The sequence below is a fragment of the Nilaparvata lugens genome, chromosome 1 (assembly GCF_014356525.2).
Source record: "Nilaparvata lugens isolate BPH chromosome 1, ASM1435652v1, whole genome shotgun sequence".
Taxonomy (NCBI): Eukaryota; Metazoa; Arthropoda; class Insecta; order Hemiptera; family Delphacidae; genus Nilaparvata; species Nilaparvata lugens.
The window spans coordinates 30456535-30477710 of NC_052504.1; the positions used below are offsets into that span (position 1 = coordinate 30456535).

Consider the following 21176-nt stretch of genomic DNA (forward strand, 5'->3'; position numbering starts at 1 on the left):
AAATTCTATTCTATAGTGAGGTCCACGTTATAATGGCAGTGAAGAAAAATAGGAGAAAAACGTTGCCAAGTCTCTCTATTTTGCCACTGACTGTACACAGCTGTTACTCAATTCATCCCATTAGATTTAATCTAATAATAATTATCATCTCCTTGATAAAATAATCAATTCAATGTCAAATTGATCAAGAAAATATATTTTTTATAATTTGATTCAAAAATTTGCTCTCATGCCTGAGATCAGATTTTTATTTCTATACAAACCTGAAATGGCGGCTAATTTAAAAAGCTGTGATACAACAATCTGAATTTGAAAACAACAGAAATTGACTTATTTGGTAGGTATTCTATACTAATTTCCTTTAAAAATAATAGAAATCCTATTTAAAAATAAGTAATTCAATGGATTAATTCTGAAATGAATTTTCAATATTATTTATACCGGTACGAGTAGGTCTAACCTATATGGGTAGGCTAACTGAAAGCATGGATGAAGTCTAGGATGGTTAGTTACCAACTTTTAAAATGTCATTTCAGGTATTTTAATTTGTGTTTCTCATACGGTAATGTTTAAAAATTATTTCTTTGTTTCAAAAATACATTTTAAATCAATTATACGACTTGTGTACTCAAGTATTTTGATAGAATGAAGAAAGAAAATGGCGGCTGAGAATATGGTTTGTCCAGTTTTGTACAGTCACTGTCAAAAGTAAATATAAAATATTCTGGCAAATAGACAACATTGCAAAGCGAGAGAGAGATAGTGCTATATGTTTTGTTGTATGATAGAAAAGGACAGCAACAGTATTGTCAATCGTACACTGCCATTATAATGTGGACCTCAGTATAGAATTAAATTTTTGTTAATAGTTATTGGAATTTCAATGAAGTACAATAATTGAATTAATGTTCCATGATTATTCTCCTGGAGGGTAATAGACCTACCAATATTGTATCATCTATAAACTGGTTGTTATAATTTGCAATATTTCCTGATAGAAGATCAGGACTGCTTCCTTGAAGTACGTTATTTAAGTTATAGATGTTTGCGTTCATTTGTTTGAAGCAAGATTTTTAAATAACTGAATTAAGAAAATTTTGGACCACTAAAAAGTGAACTAATTTACAGACCTCTCATTCAAGGGAATTTTGGACCACTAAAAAGTGAACTAATTTACAGACCTCTCATTCAAGGTTTTTTTCATTCAAGGAATTTTGGACCACTAAAAACTGAACTAATTTACAGACCTCTCATTCAAGGTTTTTTTTCATTCAAGGAAATTTTGAACCACTAAAAAGTGAACTAATTTACAGACCTTTCATTCAAGGTTTTTTCTCATTCAAGGAAATGTTGGACCACTAAAAAGTGAACTAATTCACAGACCTTTCATTCAAGGAATTTTTTGTATAATGGATTAGAATTCTCATAGATTACCTTTGAAAAAACTGTGTTACCTATCATTCGTAATATTGGCTTGGAACTATGATCAACACATCCCTTCAGCAAAATGCATAGACCAAAATCATATTGCGTCTTAATGATGTTTTGCGACATCAAGCCACAAAGATCCCTCATCGGGGCTATAATATTGATTCTTACAAAAATTTGAATTCTTCAGTCATATCAGTTCTAATAATTTGAGCAGACTCTTGTTTTCATTAACTTTTTTGATGATTATGAATACGATTCATCTTCCCTGAATGAAAAATATTTATTCCTTGAATGAGTAAGTTAGTAATGAAATCAGCATGAAAAGGGAAGAATAGAGTTTACATTATTTAGAGTTTAGCTCTTGGAATATTGTATTGAGAAAATAGTAATGTGAGACGACATATATCACTTCTTGTAAGCAGAGAGAGCTGAGTATCGTACTTACATTATACGTTATACTTTACATACTTTAATACTTCACTTATGCAATTCCTAGATATTATTTTATCTCTGATGTAGCCTAAGCCACACATAAACATATGAAGCGGTACATTGAAATAAATGGATAAGAAAACATCAATCTTCACTGAAAAATCTCGAATATTAGATTAACATTTCAGTGAATTGGGGTCCTAACAAAGATCTCAGAGGATTCATTAGTTTATTATTTCCAATATAATAACAAGAAACTTTCTTTGAGAGTCAATGTTAATCAATATTATTGCAGGTGACGAATTGCCAGTCTGACATTAGTAGTGGCAAAGCTCAGCATCAAATTGTGATTTGAATTGAGAATGGATTGGCTGAGTGCGGCAGGCGGCGGCGACGGCCATTCTGCGATATCCTGTGGCTGATTGCCGGCCTAACAATGAGTCAAGGCTGAGCAGCCTCTTGTTGGCACTGATGGAATAATGTCTTCTTCCTCTGCATGGCATCGCCCACTTGGGCCAGAGCAGCGCACAGCAGATCAGATCAGAGCAGAGAGCATCTCACAACTCTCACATCAACTCAACAACTGAGAACAATAATGCCGACGAACAGATTGCGTCCACAAACTGTCAGTCATGTTTTAATGTTGACATGAATGCATATCTATAAGGAATGCTGTCGGTTTACAGTGAATCTCACATCAACCTCATTTGACTCCCCACTACCACAATCACCTCTCACTCACTCACACACTCGCACGTTCGAGCTGACCCCGTCGTTTCGACTCCCTATCAATTCAGACGCGATAAACAACCAATGTTTCAATTCACAAATCAGCTCTACTACGAAATAGCCCAGCCAAATCAACAATGATAATTGATCAATCTCTTTGCTTGTTGGTGCTATTTTCGTTTCTCACAATTGGCATGTCCAAATCGGATCAATTGAATTGTATCATATTGTTCTGAGATTTACTGATTTTTCAATTATCAATCAATCAATCGAAATGTTTATTTGTTATCGAACATATTTCATAGAAATAGAGTTGCTATCCAGGTATCATAATTCTGAAAAAATATAACATTCAAATAAATAAATAAATAAATAAATAAATAAATAAATAAATAAATAAATAAATAAATAAATAAATAAATAAATGAATATATATATATATATATATATGTATATATGAGATTTTTGGCAACATTACACAACAAGATACAATGTAGGTAAGTTAATTAATAACACTAATAAACAAGTTACAATGTAGTGAATAGTTAATCAGATTATTCAATTAAGTGATCTAATCCAGGAATTTATCCCGGAGGTGATAACATTACGCATTTGAACATGTGCTCATTACACATGATGGCTTGTCATTCTTTTGAGAATCTATTTTGGTAGAGTCCAGTGCTGTTACTTCAACGCTCCAATAGTGCTCCTGTGAGAGACAAAAAAGAAAATTGATACGGTACTCTGTTGGTTCATGGAAAGATTTGCAAAAAGCAATCTTGAATCACACAACATGTTTTGTATTTTAACTCTATTTTAGACTGAGATATTTTGGATAGTACTAGGTCCTCTCAATGAGGTGAATGTGCGTTTTTAATTACAAACTCCAGTGAACTTGATTGATTGGGATTTTATAATACAGTAGGTGAGAGAAATATTGAATACGATATTAAATGATCTGCAATCATTAATGAATGTTATTTATTAATGTAGTTAGTAGTCTACAGAATGACGTGGATTAATTAACACGGAGATGATGTTTTAGATCGGTACGTGTAATTTATTATATGCTTGCTCTCTATGTAATGAGACGAGGTCGGGAGACTGAAAAAAGGCGTTTTCTGAAAGTCTGGGTGTGAGAGAAAGCAAAAAGAGTGAGAGAGAAAAGAGAAGTAGGAAGGAAAACAGTGTCAATGAGAGTGATCCATGGAGTGCACAATACATTAGGAAATGACCAAGGTTCGTATTTTTCAGAAAATACAATACCTTAGCTCTGTTAAAATCGATACGGCGTTCACGCCCAGCTTCTAACTGGCGTATTTCCACCATAAACATCATTCCTGATGAGTTCTCAATACTTTTTGGGTTCTTGAGTTGATCAAGTATTTTCTGATCTGTTTCTGGAAATTCAATTTAATCATCGAGCTAGAAGCAGAACTGAGAGATGGAATAAAACCTTTTAGGTCCACCACATTTGAAAATGTTCAATCCTTTGGGCTATCATTTGTACTGTACTTCCAGTACATTCTTTGTTTACATAAAGTATACAGTACTGGTGATCACCCCGTGCTATGTGCTTGTCTACGGAAATCAAAAACTCTAGTTCAAAAAAGTTCTAGTTTTAAGAGACTTAAAACCCAACTCAGCTACTGATTCAACTTGAATTATTAAAATAATATCCTCATCTACAATATTCAGAACTCGATATCAAAACATGCATTTATTTATATCTTCAGATATTATAACTGGAGTATCAGAATACGACATGGGCCCAACTGAATTCTAGTCACAGTAATATAAATCAACTAAGCTACATAGATCAATACTAAATACTGTATTATCATTTTCCAAATTCTGGTTGAAGATGGCATTGATTCGATTGAATTCTCAATTTTCAGCTGCGTTCTAAAGACTGAAGGCTTGAGATGTTTTCAAAAGAAGATATTTTAGAGAAGAAAAAAGCTCTCGAAAAAACTCGCAAAATTGAGAGTAAAGTCTACTCGGCTAGTGATCATATTTATATCTTTGAATAGTTTTCTCTATTCTTACACTCTATTATACACAAGCTACTGATCAGCGTAATAATTATTCAGTAAGGCATTGCAACTGTGTTTGACTCTTATAACGGGAAGACTTTGTTACGAGATGACAGTGATTGCAATATGAAGATTAACTATGCAGCATTGTTGGGTTATTGAGCGAGATTGCTCTCTTCTTTATAATATGCCTCATGTGCTAGAGACAGGTCCCTCATTCATTCTTTCTCTCTCTTTCTTTTTTGCACTGTACGAATATATATTGGCATACATAGTTGTCTGAGTCCTAATAAAAAACAATAGAAGTGGAGTATAGAAGTGGTAATTCTATCATTGCTTGCTTTTTCAAATTATACATGCAACTCGCAAAAAATGGAGTATTGGACTCATATGCTCATGATTAGCACCTGTACTGAAAAAAATGTTGATAATTAATCACGATACCCATAGGACAACATAATATAAAAGCTTCAATCTTACCTAGAATCTAGAAACTGATACTTTACTCATTAAAAATCGTAACTAAAATAATGGATTACTTTTTATGTTCAATTTATTTGAGAGTATAAAACTTGATCTGTGAACTGTGAAAACCGTATATATGATAAATATATGATACAGAATGGAGCTTGCAACAACTTTTTTATACGAGTGCTCTGCATTAATCTCGTACAATCGCTCTCTAATCTATAGAAAAAGTGCTGCTTTCAATTTTCAAACCAATTTCTGGGGATGAAAGCGATTCACCTCTCAAAAAAAAAAAAGAATGTGATTTTTCATATTGAGTGGTTGGTCGAGGTCTTTTCCGTTTTGTTAGTTTACATGGATAATAATTTTTTTTAAGTAGTGTATGATATCCTTTTAAAAATACATATAGAGAATTTCTAACCCCCTAATATTTATCATTTACCCCCAAAGACCATTTAGCTATCTAGACAATTTCTATTTTTCAATATTAGAGGAAACAGCAAATGTATTGACCTCTGAAATGTATTGACCTTATTTCACAACAATAATCTACTGCCAATATTATCTTCTGCTATGAAGAAAATATTGTTCCCACGTAGGGCCTCTGCTCTATCAAACTTATACTAATAGAAACTTGATAGACGTAATTATGATGAAATGCTAATATAATGTAGGCTATTGATCCACGAGAGTCAAAAGGTCAATAATTGTCTTATCTCTCATTTCGAACAAAACTATTGAATGAAACACTAGCAGAAGGATACCTAGTGAAACAAGACCGTAAATATTATAAATGTTATTGCATTAGTTTTTTTCAAAATGGGAGTACGGTATTCCTTCAAAGTTTGAAATGTTTTGAAATTGGTACTTAGAAAGCTGGTTAACACACTTCGATAATTTGGAGTTGGTAAATAAAACTCTTCCTACTGTTAACATCGGCAACCGGAAATTAAAATTAATTTTCTTGCAACGTCTTGAATTCTAGGAACGAATCGTTGTAGAAAGCATTAGACTAATTTCTTATCAATTAATTATAAAATGAAGATAGCTAAAAAACAATCAAATATAATCATAAATCGATAAAATATAATTTCTATGTTGAAAATTTCTTCCATCCTCCGTTATTCCATCCTTTTGGTAATAAATTAAAATCATGATTACTATCACTCAATATTCCAACTTATTTCTCTCACCATTTTCACAAGTGCCTGATTAACGATTAGATTCTTCATCTCAATTTATTCCATTTTACACACAAATACAAGCAAATTATAGGACAACAATGCAAGTGAATACATTAATAATAAATATATTAGATTTGATCTGATTTGGACTGTAGTGTTAATTAGAAAAGGGAATTTTTTGGGTTTAAGCCTGTTGTGCCTTCTCAGATGAGTGAATAGTTGTACATTACTAGATAAATAAATAGATAAAATGTCATCAACCACTCCGATAATATTTATTCGCCCAACCATGTATGGCTCTTGTAGAACGGAACAAAGCATGGATCATCACCAAATGAAATTATACAATCATGTGTGCGAGTCGCCTGAAATTTGCATTAGTGCTCTCTGCTCTGCACTCCCTCCGGCCGCCCGCCCATCCAGCCGAAGGCGTGAACGCGACCACGACAGCGCAGAAGTGATCAGAGGAGAGAGACGCTGCCTGCCCTGTGTGTTGTCGCTATTTGTTCGTCACCGGCTTCACAACGCTAACCAAAGCCATGTATCCGTCTTCACTGCAACTTTTGGCCGTCCTTTGCCTGACAGCTGTCTTCTTCATACAGCCCGGTACGTCCTCACTGATAAAGTTAACCATAACATCATGTAATTTAAATACACTCACAATGTAGTTCACATAATATAATCACACACAGTCTCACATTCCAGACTGTTTGATAACATGGAACTCATGTGAGATGGACTACAGAGGCTATAGAAACAATTATTTATAGTCACTGTAAGATGGACAAGCCCTATCACTATCTATTTCAAATTGTAATCTAATGTGGTCTCTACATGTTTCTGATGAAATAAATGGTGAAAAATTATGAATAATGTGTGATAACATGAATCTCATGTGAGATGGACGAGCCCTATAATCATTAGGCTATTTGTTTCACATTGTAATCTATTGTGGTCCTCGTGACATGTTCGTAGAAAATAATTATGATGTCATAGTGAATGGAAAATGTTTGTAATGCATGTTGAAGACATTCTTCTGTTGTATCCTACATAATCGAGTAATATTATAGAGGTGAGCTGGTGGAGTTCAGTCAACTCTAGATTAGATTAGATTAGGATTGATTGATTGAGTACTTTATTTATGTACATTACAATATATACTGGCTTGTACACTTATATAAAATAGCTTACAATACAGCAAAATTATAGATGAATTTACATAATATAGACTAAGAAAATGATTATTGAACTGTATATGATACGAAAAAAGCAATTTGTAATAAATAAAGATAATATTGTTATGCATCTACATAAATTGGCGGAGATTTGGACATATCAATGTCCATTCTTCGGAAAGAATATTCAAAATATCCTTCCCACTAACTCTCTACCAAAACGTTAATTTCATTAATTCAACTTAGAATTTATTTATAAATGGAAATATTGTATAAGTTTTATATTGTATAAGGATGAGAGACTCCTCATATTATCTAATATCTCTGAAGAGATAATTATTCATTGGAGGTGTGATATTTTTCAATGTTGCCAATTTTGCAGGGAACATAATTAATTTGAATATGGGATGCTTTCTTATTTGGTGAATCTTTCATAAATTGAGAATCGAATGGAAATAGATAATACATATCTGGATAAGGATTATGCTAGGCCCACGTTTTACCACTTGTCTTGATTAGATAACGTAGCCTATATATTCCAAATGATTATAAGGTTTTATATTGATTAAGGTTTAAATGATTAAGGTTTAGCCTATATATTCCAAATGATTATAAGGTTCTATATTGAGTAAGGTTTTATACATTGAAAATACAATTCAAACAGTTTTATATTTTCATAGGTTTCCATTTGAGATTAATCTCAAAGGAATCTTGAAAAAATTATAAACATATCAATAAAGCAATATTAACCTGAGGAGACACTGAGATACATATTTGCTTCTCTGTTGAAGAATCGCAGTTCGGCATTGAAGTTGAGGAATTGATATGTTGATACAATAAATTATTGAATCTTGATGTGGTAAATTAGACATTGTCGTAAAGTAATTAATGACTCTGTTAAGTACCTTAGTTTATGAAATTGCAGCAGAATATTCAGGCCTTTCTAATCCAGAGATGTGAAACCATGGTTTGTAGTTTATAACGTTTGATATTTGTTGATAAGGCACGTTTACTTGCAGCTCTAATTTCTTAGTTGCCATTGCTCCATATGACAGTTGTGGGCCCTTCATTTTCATTTCGCAAACCTATCAAGACGAGCGAAAATGTCCAATAATTCTAGAGTTAGCTACTCTCGAATTTTTGTAGAGCGTCATAAAATAATTAAATTTATTCCTAAAAACATTTTCAAATGTTCAGACGCTCAATGTTATAAGATAATATTTATAGAAACCATTAAATCGGAATGTTGAAACTCTGAAAATGTGTTGAGTTCACTCATATTAAGAAAATTTTCGATTCCAGTTTGTTGAATCCAATAAGCAACATACTCCATGCATATTGAATTGGAATATTTAACAATCCTTCAATACAAATTTATAGCAAAGTATTATTAGCAACTCATCAATATTTTCCAGCTTTTTATAAAAAAATTAAGATTGAATAATATAATAATAAGATTTATGTTATAGTCACTAGCTCGACTGCACGGATGAATCAGTTCAAAGCATATTTGAATGCATTATCATTGACTAAAACCATTCAACAAATTCACTAAATAATCATTCAAATGTTCATACATCATTTTGCAAACTGGCCCAACTCAGGGAAACAATTTATTAGCGTCATGTTAATGTGAAGGTCAATGTTATCGCAAGAAAGATAGTGTCTCGTAGAATAAACTTCCGAACCAAATATGAAGGAGTGTTGATTCATATGCGTTATACTCACCTTGAAGAGGAAAGTTGTGATTAGGCTAATTTTGCCTTAACGTGAATTCTAACTATTAACTTAGAAAATTGAATTAGAACGATGTTACTAGCAAAGTTGGCACTTTGCTGTGGTCAGTCTATTCCAGTGTTAGTCCTAGTGCACAAGTTTTTTTCGGAACTGAAATTTGAAATAAATAGCGAACACATTTCAGTCTCGAAATCTGAGCCAGAATTGGAGAGAGAATAGATGAGATTATAGGATTTTTCAAATAAAAATCTGCTCTGTTTAAATATATATCTCTCAATGTTTCGCCGTTCCACACTTCTCGAATCCATTGAAAATTTATACTTAAAAATTCTTATTCAATATAAAATCATTATTAACAATAAATCTTACATGTTTCCAAGAATATTTAGAAACTTTTAATAAATCATTAACACTTCGCTAATTCTTTTCGAACCGTAACAAATCAGAATGAAAATATTGAACAGAGTTTTAGCAGAGGAGAGTGGATAAACTCCCCAAATCAGGCTATACTCAGCTCATTGTGAAATCAATTCAATTTAGTGTAGAATATGAACGTCAAGAAATTGTAGATTGATTTTGATTATATTATGAATTGTCTGTTTCAATCAATCTACTGACTGAATAATTGAGTAGGATACAATAAATTAATGTTTTGTGAAATGTCTCTCAATTTAAAAGGAGCTCAGTGTCAGTTTCACCATTATCATATTGACCACTGATAACAAGGTCAGATTTGTATACACTAGGCTATGAGCAAACACTTCTATTTCTGTTCAATTGATTATATTATTATAATAAAAATAAGTTTTCATTTCCAACTACTTATGTAACAATCACTTTCTGTTTTATGATTTGTTAAATAATGAGAACCTGTAGTAAAAATGAAATATTATAATATAACATAGATTATTTTATAATTATTCTAAGAATATAAGAATTAGCCTATTGAAATAGAATAGAATATTATGCTAAATGAAGAAGCTTAAACCATTATTCTATCCAATGCAGAATTTTAAGCTCAAGATAAAGCGGAAAAGTTATAGAGTTCAATGAACTGAATATTATCTTGAAAGATGTTTTACTATCGAATAGTAAAAGTTTCCTACCTGTCCAAATTTCTGTTGCTATCTCCACCTTATATTTTAATGTCGTAGTTGACACGTGAACCCTATTATCGTTATTCTCACTCACTAATGAATCTATTGATTAACATTCAATAGGTAGGCCTACCATTTACGATTGATCAATTACTAATTTTCAATAGGAATAGATGAAAAATATCATAAATATATCTCGTAAAAAGCAGACTTTAATAATATTTGTTTCTTACACTAAGATATTTGAAGATCTTGGACACCAGTAAACAAAGCATAGGTCAAACAAAATTTGTTCAAGAGACTAGAAATATTATTGCCAGAAGTTTATCTCATTTGTGTAAAATTAAGGTCAAGTCGCTCATCAGCATTTCATTCGTGTCGCTTTGCTTGCATGTTGATGTGCTCATGAATAATACATTCTAGTAATAATTATAATTTTACGTGTCGCGCTGGGCCTGAATCTGGAGTCAAGAGACGATTCCACTAATAATATTAATTTCCTTGAAGGTTATCATATTCTGAAAGATTTGTCTTTTTACTTTCCTTGCCCTATTACCATAGGTAAGGAAAGTATTCCTTTCCGAAAAAAATTAAGGTACCCCAATTTCTAAATTTCTATACGTTTCAAGGTCCCCTGAGTCCAAAAAAGTGGTTTTTGGGTATTGGTCTGTATGTGTGTGTGTGTGTATGAGTGTATGTGCGTCTGTGTACACGATATCTCATCTCCCAATTAACGGAATGACTTGAAATTTGGAACGTAAGGTCCTTACAATATAAGGATCCGACATGAACAATTTCGATCAAATGCGATTCAAGATGGCGGCTGAAATGGCGAAAATGTTGTAAAAAACAGGGTTTTTCGCGATTTTCTCGAAAACGGCTCCAACGATTTTGATTAAAGTTATACCTGAAATAGTCATCGATAAGCTGCCACAAGTCCCATATCTGTAAAAATTTCAGGAGCTCCGCCTCATCTATGAAAAGTTCGATTTTGGATTCTCAATTATCAGGCTTCAGATACAATTTAAACAAAAAAATTCAAGTGGAAAAGATTGAGCATGAGAATCTCTACAATTAATGTTCAGTAACCTTTTCACCTAAAATTAAAAATAAGCTCGAAATGCGAGAAAAAAAGATTATCCAATTGCAAACTGTTGGCAACTGTTGATTCTATTAAATGATTCACTATGAAGAGATTGCAGACCTCGTGGGTATCCAGCGTTATTACCCTGTCATCAGCTGGATCAAATCTTTGAATAGTAGTTGAGATGCGCGGGAACACTAGCGTCAGGTGATCAATTTTCATAACGGCAAGGAAAGTTGTGTGAGTGCGCCACACCAGATTTTTTCTTTAGGGCTACTTTTGAATATAAATAAAAATATAATTTTAAAAAAGGGTACTGTGATTTATATTTTTATTTAAATCTGAAGATTTTCCTTAATGGGCTCTCCAAACTCTATCTATTTTCCCTATATTTTGATATTTCTATCTTCTCTATTAAATTACCTTTCCAAAGTACTATCACATTTTTATAATTTTGAGCTGAATGCTTTTCGAATTAAAGCTATCTATTAATATCACCTCAAGAATGAAAATAATAATAATCATTAACAACTTCATGAATGCTACTCACTTGATGGATAAACTCGATTTCTGTGTCGGTTCAGTCAATTAGTTGCTGGTGAATGTGAATAGTGTACCACACGCACATCAAGCTAATTTCAATATGTATGGCACACTGTTAGGTGTCAGATGGAAAATTTAATGTGTAAATCATTTAGCGTTTTCTCTAAACTAGTGTGCTATTAATAAAAGAATTAGAGATTCATTCTTAAGATCACTAGAATCTAGAATCTTATGATATAAGCTATTCTTATAACATGATTTATAATAGAAACTCATTGAGAAAAATGAACATGAGCTGTATAAAACTAACTATAAAGCTATAATAAAATAGTTAAGAAAAGGCACTTATTTTTGAGGAAAATGAAAATATTCTTATGAATTGAACAGGTTCCTGTATCAAGTGTTTCCAGTGCAACAGTCACAATGACTCGAGATGCGCGCAGGAAAAGCCGCCAGAGGATTTGATGAAGGACTGCAGCGAGCTTGATGACGCAACCAAGAAGTACTCCATGTGCAGGAAAATCACCCAGACTATTGAGTTCGAGGTCAATGGCTGTAAGTATTCCTTTAACTTGAGAATATTGATAATAATCGAAACGCTCATCAATAAGGTAAATATATTTTTTATCGAGCACAGTAAGATACAAAAAACTAAAACTTACATCCGGGATAAAAAAGCTCATTTATAAAGCTTCTACTGAATTTGATTTGAATCAGAATTATCAGAAGACTGAATTGGAATGAACAATCAACGAATTGAATCTGGAGTTATATACTAGACTTCCCTCCAAGAGAAAAAGGTGAGCGATTTTTAATATTTGAGGGAAATGTGAATAATAATAATGATGGATTGAAACATGAGATATTGCATTTATTTAAAAAAAATTTCAATAAATTTAAAAATCTTTCAATTCATGCAAAAAAAGACGACTTCAATATTCACTTATGAGCTAGCACTTATTCCGTGATATTGAATGTAGGTCAGAGCTTCCATGTATGCTTTCGAAAAAGATCGCAATTGAGAGTGAAAACATTGAGCTAAGCCAGTGGTATAATTCAAGTGAAAAATGGAGGGTAGAGGGAGTTAATGCTCTACTTCCTTTCCCATATTACAACTGCGGGATCTAAACGTCACTTATTCAACTTCAAACTGGAATGTTTAATAATTCAACTTGATGATCGTCCTTGACATACGCCCAGACATATCTCTCTTATAATCCTCCACAAGCTCCACAACTCTTTAGCTTGAAACATAATTAAATAACAAATTTATTCCTACAGCCAGTCAGTCCACTCCTCGGCATTCCTTTTCTATTTTTATTTACTAGGAAAATAATGTTTCTGAAAAAGTCACTATACAAATGTTGGAAAAAAAATTATTTTTTATTATACAATGTGTTCTATTTATTCTTTCTATGTTTAAGAAAGAATTTTTTCTATTTATTTGCTCTACATATTCGAAATTTTCATAGAATCGCAAAATACAAGTGGAAAAATAGAATTTCTTAGTAATATAGTAGCCTAGTAATGCCGTAATAATATAGCTAACAATCAAATACATGTTTTATAATCTCTCAATTATTAAAAAGTTACATGTTTTCAGACGTTCTCTGGGAAGTTATGCATCGCATTGCCAAGGAGTATTTGCGAAACAAGAGATTACTTTTCAAGCGAAAACTATTAAATAGGTAGCCTACATGTTTTCAGACGTTCTCTGGGAAGTTATGCATCGCATTGCCAAGGAGTATTTGCGAAACAAGAGATTACTTTTCAAGCGAAAGCTTGTCAGATTGATATCTGGAAAGTGTGAGCCTTAGTCCCACACTGTTCTTAATACTGTATAGATAACGCTACAGATAGATTTTTTCTTACTGTCATATTCATGGAAACAACGAGGTTATTAAGTACGGTACGATTCATTAGTAGTGAGAGTTTGGACTCTTCAACGTCTTGCAGTGCACTACTGAATAAAAAAACCATTTCTTGGTATTATTTTTATTCGATAATATGATTGTTTTATTCCCCACATGTATGCAGCTTCCTAATATAGATGTTTGTGCTTTGCAACCTTGTTTGGAACTATTGTGTCCAACCATTATGGCGACCAGTCTGGCAATTTGGTTTGTTGGTATGTCCGTAGTGCAGCCCGATTCGCGCGTGATCCGCAGCTGCGGCTGGGACGAGAGCAACTACAAGGGTCGCTGCTACCAGCGGTCCGGCTTCGGCGGCCGTCAAGAGGTGTGCTCCTGCCTCACCGACCTCTGCAACGCCGCACAGCGGACGGCCACAGTCTCCGTCACCGGCCTCCTCCTCGCTTCCGCAGCCCTCCTGCGATTTGCACTATAGCGCCACACAGTCTCCTTGATTCAACCAAGAGTGTTCACTGCACACGCAAAGATCAATCTCCATTGATTTATCCCGAGGATGGAATCTCCACACCCCTACATTACATTCGTCTCACTCTTCAAGCCCAGCTTCCATTCCTAGTAATAGTATTGAAATGATCACCAAGTGATTTGAAAGAGTCATTTATTGGACGTGTATAATTCATCATCTCCTTCATAATATATTAGGCTTGTAAGTAGATTTTATACTTTAGTGTTAAGAAAGAATTATTGATAGTCGTATTTATTTTTGAGAGAATATTATGGTTGTATACGGTAACTAACTAGGAAAATCTTGATAACAAAAGCGATTGGTCAAAGAGCAGCTGGAATATTTATTCAAATTTGCAGTGATAAATAATGATTATGTGATTGGAGTTGGTGAATTTTGTTGATTGATAAAGATACGAGAGGTCAATGATGATGAGTCGAACTCATAAAAATTCAACAGCTAGGCACCGTAATGTATTGTAAACTAGTAAATATCCAATTCAAATAACAATCACTGATCGTTGTTGAAAATGAGCTTTAATGGAACATTAATGATGACGTTTGTCAAATGAGCATTTGGAACGAATTTCCAATTTGGAAAAGAACGAGTATTACTCGTTACTAGATGCATCTAGTCTAATATCAACTGCTATATGAATTGTGTATGTTAAACCCGATCTTCTCCCAAGATTTTAAACAGATTTGATTTTTCAGTAATTAGATTAGAATTCATTACGCTTATGTAAGTTTTATTGATATTATCAGTAAGTTTATCATCGACATGAAACGCAATAAAATCCATTCCACATAGTTCCAAACGCATTGAATACTTACATTACCGTATTCGATTAATGATGGATCTGTATTCTTTTTTCCTAATCTACCTACACCTAACTATAAAATGTATTGTATTTTCATTCGAGAAATATTTTGGAAAATAAAGCGTTCTACTGTTAACTTCAAGTGAGTTTATAGTGTTCATTTTGAATCTTCCTTGCAAATCTGAAAATGATTTACATACTGTTATAACTATCAGGCCTCCAGTCAGGCAGAATCATGAGAGGTAAGTTTCCTAAAGGACAGAGAAATTGCATAAAAAGACGAGTATTCTTGACTGTCTTAACAAAAAAATTATGGTACTATTGAAATAGTACCCAATCATAACAACATTGAACTGGAAAATATATACACTAATATAAGAACTTCAACTATAAGGAGCTTCTTAAATAATAGGGATGATTTGATAACAAAATGGTGATTTGTCAGGGAGTCTCTATAATAGAATGTATATCAGTTTCGTTCTTGTGTATTCTCAGAGATTCTGCTCTGGTGCTATTATACTTGTGTTTTGTATTTATTATAGAAGAGTAATTATTTTCAATGAAATCGAAATCACTTTAAAATACATCTACAGACATTTCCATTCCATCAATCCTACTCGTGAAATCAAAAAAAAAAAAAAAAAATAGTGATCAATCGAGTGCCAAACATTATTGTCAATCAAATACCGAAACTATCTGATGATAAGAAATCCATAATAGGTCAAAGGCTGAATAAACATGAGAGAATTCAAGCAAAACCAATGCAAATAGCATCTCCATTATTATTTGATTTGAAAAAATCTATTATGTTAAACTATACTTCAGAAAACTGTTGCATAGTTTAAATTTTCTATGAAAATTAACGTGAGATGGATTATTTCATTATCTATAGTGAATTAACACTGACATTCTATACTATCCATATAGTTCATTGCAACTAGTAATAGTACCATTACCATTGCACAATTGTTTAACTGTAATATCAAACTAAAAGTTCAGATATTAAGATAATTCTCGAGTAGAAAAATTTCCATTAATCACAGTAAATTGATAGTTTGTTGGGAGCGAGCTGAACGCTAGGGTGTTGGGTTTGTCGTCTCTATTTTGGAAGTGACCTTTCTGGTTATTTTAAATGTCAAGAAAATGGAGAAACAGCAGAATTGACCTCCACCCAATTTCAGCATATGTGAACTTTGTGAAAAGCGACAAACCATTCTTCTTTTTTGAAGCGTTTGTATGATCCAATAGAAAATAATTTTAAGAGAATTGAAATATTGTAGACTCTAATTTTTCATGAAAGTTGATTGAATGGAAAAACTTAATTTGAATTCATATAATTTTTTAGTGAATGAAAGAACTTCATTTTCAGTTTCACTTTTAAATAAAGAGAGTAGAATATTGTCAGTAGGTTAGTCGTTACTTTTCTGTTTTTGAGCCCCCCTCTCCTCCAAAAGAATTTCAATGACATAGTCCGCGACAAACCCTTCCCCCCCTGTGTGCACTTCTGGAGCCTGGAGTAGGAGATATTCAGATAATACTTCCACCACATTATTCTCTGCACAGTAGAGGAGGATCCAAGGTATACGTTATTTCGAACCAAACATAATGAAAGCATGGTTTTCATTAGACTATTGGTTCCAAAACATTGGTGTAATAGAATTTAGTTCTGTATCATGCTCACAAATGCAAAGAGGTTCACGTTTCAATGACGTTTTGTAAAGTGAAAGTACAAGTTTTATCTGAAGGATAGATTCAGACTCACGATATTATGATGAAGATTTGATGACTTAACGATGGCAAACTGTAATGATGGTAATAAAACCGCTTCATCAAATTGAAGTTCTGAAAAGTTGAGTTTGAGTTTTTGTTTAATAGGTTTCAGCAAAATATTTAAAATTTCTTGATTGTTCTATATTTATTTATTTATTTACAACAATATGGAAGCACACGGGAAACCCCAAAAATTGCTCCCCAATCAAAAAAATTACAATAAGCACTTTACAAAAAAACTTAAAAATCGAGAGAAAGACATAAGGAAAAAACTATTTCATATTTGTGAAGAGAAAAAAATGTGATGAGAATCTAAATATACTGAAAACTTAATATACTAAATACTAGATACTATACTATTATTATACTGTACTAGAAACCATTTACAATATGAGAAAATAATGAGAGGGGAATCAAGAAAATACAAATAACATTCCAATAATGAGATAAATGATAACAGAGCTAAGAATGAAAGGAAGTCATCTACTAAATATGGTACTCTATGTAAGTTGATGAGGTCTAGCGTGGGAAAAATAGGTGTCACATTGGGTGGAGCCGCTTACATGCCTTCTTGAACTGACTGGGATTCATATGAAAAAGGTCTAAGTGAAAACTATGGTAATTATAAAGATTCATCATGCGGTTGATTGGAGAATTGAAGTGACTATTGGAGTTGCATTGGGGAGGAAGAAATCTGAAGCCGGAACGCCGTGAAACTGAAGACATACATATTCAGCAATGAAAGGAGGTAGGTTGATTGGACACGGTTGTTCAATATATTATATAGGAACAAAAGCAATTTACAGCTCCTAGATGCTTCCAGGGATTGAATATCAAATATGGCTCTTAGGTTAGCTGTGGGAAAATTGAAAGGACAGAACATTTTAAAACGCTTGAAATATACAAACCTTAGAAATTTACTTTGAATTCTTTCTAATTCCAGCCTATGAGAGGCGAGATATGGATGCCATACTTCAGAGCAGTAGTTTAATAAACTTCTGATAAGTGTCTTATATAATAGAATAAGAATATTGTGATTATCAAATTGAGAGCAGGTTCTCCGAATGAATCCAATCTGTTGACATGCTCTGGAACATAAACTTCTCACATGATGATTGAAATTGAGCTCAGGATCAAAAATTACACCAAGGTCTTTAAAATGGTCCACTCTCTTAATTATTTGGTTATTGATTCCATAGATGGGAATTTGCGGATCTCTTTGTCTTGTGAAAGACAGCGTAGCACATTTACCAATATTATCTCTGAGCTGTTTTTTCAAGCACCAATCAAAAAACTATCTACATCAATTTGAAGCAGCTGACAATCAGTTTCAGACCTAATCACCCTGAAGATCTTCACATCATCTGCATACAGCAGACAAGACGAATGCTTTATGACAGCCGGCAAATCGTTTATGAACATTATGAAGAGCAAAGGCCCCAAATTTGAACCCTGTGGAACGCCTGATGGGCTACTGAAAGATCTGGAATGAAGACCACCAACAGAAACAAATTGATTCCGATCAGACAGATAGGAAAGAATAAATCTAGCACTTGACAGTGAAAACCCAAAGGATGACAATTTCCGGACCAAAATTGTATGGTTTAAAGTATCAAAAGCTTTTGATAAATCTGTATACACAGTGTCAACACGAGTACCTGCATCAAGACAAGCTGATACCTCACTCCGGAAATGCAATAAATTAGTCACTGTAGACCTGCCTGGCAAAAATCCATGCTGGCAATCAGCAATCCACGGTTCTATATGATTGAATATTTTTTTATAAATATAAATATTTTTCGAAAATCTTTGCAAAACAATTAATAATGGATATTGGACGGTAGTTTTCAACAGATTGTCTGCTCCCAGCTTTAAAAATGGGAATTACTTTGGCTTGCTTCCACATATCAGGAAACGTGGATGTTTTCAGTGCTAGATTGAAAATGAACTCAAGCGGTTCAATAAACAAATCGGAGCAGCCCCTGATGACATACGGTGGAACCAAGTCTGGACCAACAGATCCATTACCTTTCAAGCTCCGTATAGAATTAACTATATCAGCCCTTGAGATAGAATTCAAGTGGAAAGGGGAGTGACCAATTGTGTCATCAAAAACTCCAGCATGATTGTCGCTTCTGTTGAAAACAGATGAGAAATAATCTGCAATATTATTTTTTTAACGGGGTTTGTGCTGACAAAATGATTATCATCTAGTGCTGAACGAGAGGTAACATCACCTAGCCTAATTATAAAAAAAGAAAAGTCCGAGAGTTAAATGTACAAGTTAAATCAATTTCATTTGAAATATTTTAATTAGTTTAATTGATTATTAAACGTATATACTAATTGAATAGGGTCATTATCACTAATATATTTTCAACAGGCATATAATATATTATACTATCGTATATTATATATTATATTATCGTATGGTATATAGTATAATATATACTGTAGCATATTATACTATCAGTAGGGTGAAGGTGTATGAGGTACTTAGAGAGTTAAATGTCCCCACAAATCTGATCCGTCTCATGAGTTTGACAACGATGATTTTTAGGTAAGGAGGGGACTAAGGCAAAGAGATGTGCTGTCAACCATGCTATTCAATCATGTGCTTGCCCCCTGTGGGTTGGGGGAGCTTTGAGTCGAACATCGTACTCAAGAATGTTTTGAAAACCAGAATTCACCCACAGTATCCATGCTTGTCGTAGGAGGCGACTAAAATGGACCTCAAGGCAACTCCAGAAGTTGCCTTGCCTTCAAACCCACGGTATCTATCCCATCAGGGCAGTTTCGGAGGGGCAAAAAGAAAAACCCAAGAGACCAGAGATGGGTGAAACTCCAGGCACAAATGTGGGTCAAGAGGCTGAGTCGAGGGTGGCCGGGCGCCCTAGAGGCAGTTTGGCATCCCCTCTCTCAGCGGAAGGACCTACAAAAAGGCCAGGAGTGGAACTCACGTAGGTCACGAGTTTGTGGGTGGAGAGGCCAAAACTCACCACTGCTCAAAGAAGGGCGGCCATTTAGGCAAAACTTCCTGGGAGAGGTGAGGCTTTTGACCCTGCGAAGTTTCGGAGGGGCAAAAAGAAAAACCCAAGAGACCAGTGATGGGTGAAAAACCAGGCACAAATGTGGGTCAAGAGGCTGAGTCAAGGGTGGAACTCACGTAGGTCACGAGGACTAATCAGTCTGAAGAGACTGCCAAGCATATAACACTGGATTGCGACAAGGATTGAAACCAGGTGTTGAATGGAATGTTAGTTTAGGGAAAAACTCCTGGTTCTTGTAAAGGACACAGGTATTGGTTTGCCTAACTAAGTAACATACTACTTGGGAACACAATAAGCTTCGGTTGACGTGTGGGGTTCTTTGAAGCTTTGGATCCTTTAATCCGTCCCTTCAAAACAATAATAATCCTATGCTGGAAAAAATTATCAGAGAGGTGACCACCAACAAGCCCTGGAGCACACGCTTCAACTGGATGTGTCAAATAATAGCTTATGCAGATGACGTGACCATAAAAGCAAGAAATAGGAGTGAGCTGAAAGAGATATATGAAAAGCTGGAACATGAGGCAAGAGATTGTGTAGGACTTGAAATTAAATGCAGAAAACCAAAGTAATGGTTACGTCCAGGAGGCCAGTGAATGATGGAGCACAGATACAGTTATCAGGTAGAACCTTTGAGAAAGTGAAATCATACAAGTATTTAGAATGATTTACACCCTAATAAAAGAAGAAAATAATTTGGCTGTAGAAGTGGATGCTAGGATGATGTCCGGAAGTAGGGTCTATTTCGCCCTGCAGAATATCTTCAAGTCCAAGAATATGTCAAAAAAGGCAAAATAAAAATTTACACAACAGTTTTAAGACCAATAATGACATATGGACCGAAGCTTGAAAATCAATTAAAAGAGAAAAAGGTCTGCTACAGAGATGGGGAAGAAAGATTTTAAGAAGAACTTTTTGAGAAATCAAGGAAAATGAAATATGGAGGATAAGAACAAACGAGGAACTAGAAAGATTGTTCGAGGAGACCAGTATTTTTTCTGTTGTGAAAAGAAAGTATGAGGCTGAGATAGGCTGGTCATGTGCACAGAATGCCGTAAGGGAGGGTGCCAAAAATGGTGCTGGAAGGCAAACCTGGAGGAAGAAGACTTAAAGGAAGATCAAGGAAGCAGTGGTTGACGATGTGGAGGAGGATTTTCGAAGACTGGGTGTAAGAAGATTAAGAAGAGCGGCAAAATGTGCTGAAGAACTAAAGCAATTTATGACGTTTTTACACGACTGAATGC

At 33.9% G+C, this 21176-nt stretch overlaps 1 protein-coding gene across 1 annotated transcript; it reads left to right on the top strand.

Annotated features, from left to right (window-relative positions):
- Positions 1-5803: 5803 nt before the first annotated feature.
- LOC111057717 lies at positions 5804-15254 on the top strand. The gene is made up of 3 exons (XM_039425343.1): positions 5804-6886; positions 12304-12471; positions 14057-15254. The coding sequence occupies exons 1-3, from the start codon at positions 6820-6822 to the stop codon at positions 14260-14262; spliced, it is 441 nt and encodes a 146-aa protein (XP_039281277.1). The 5' UTR covers positions 5804-6819; the 3' UTR covers positions 14263-15254.
- Positions 15255-21176: the final 5922 nt, after the last annotated feature.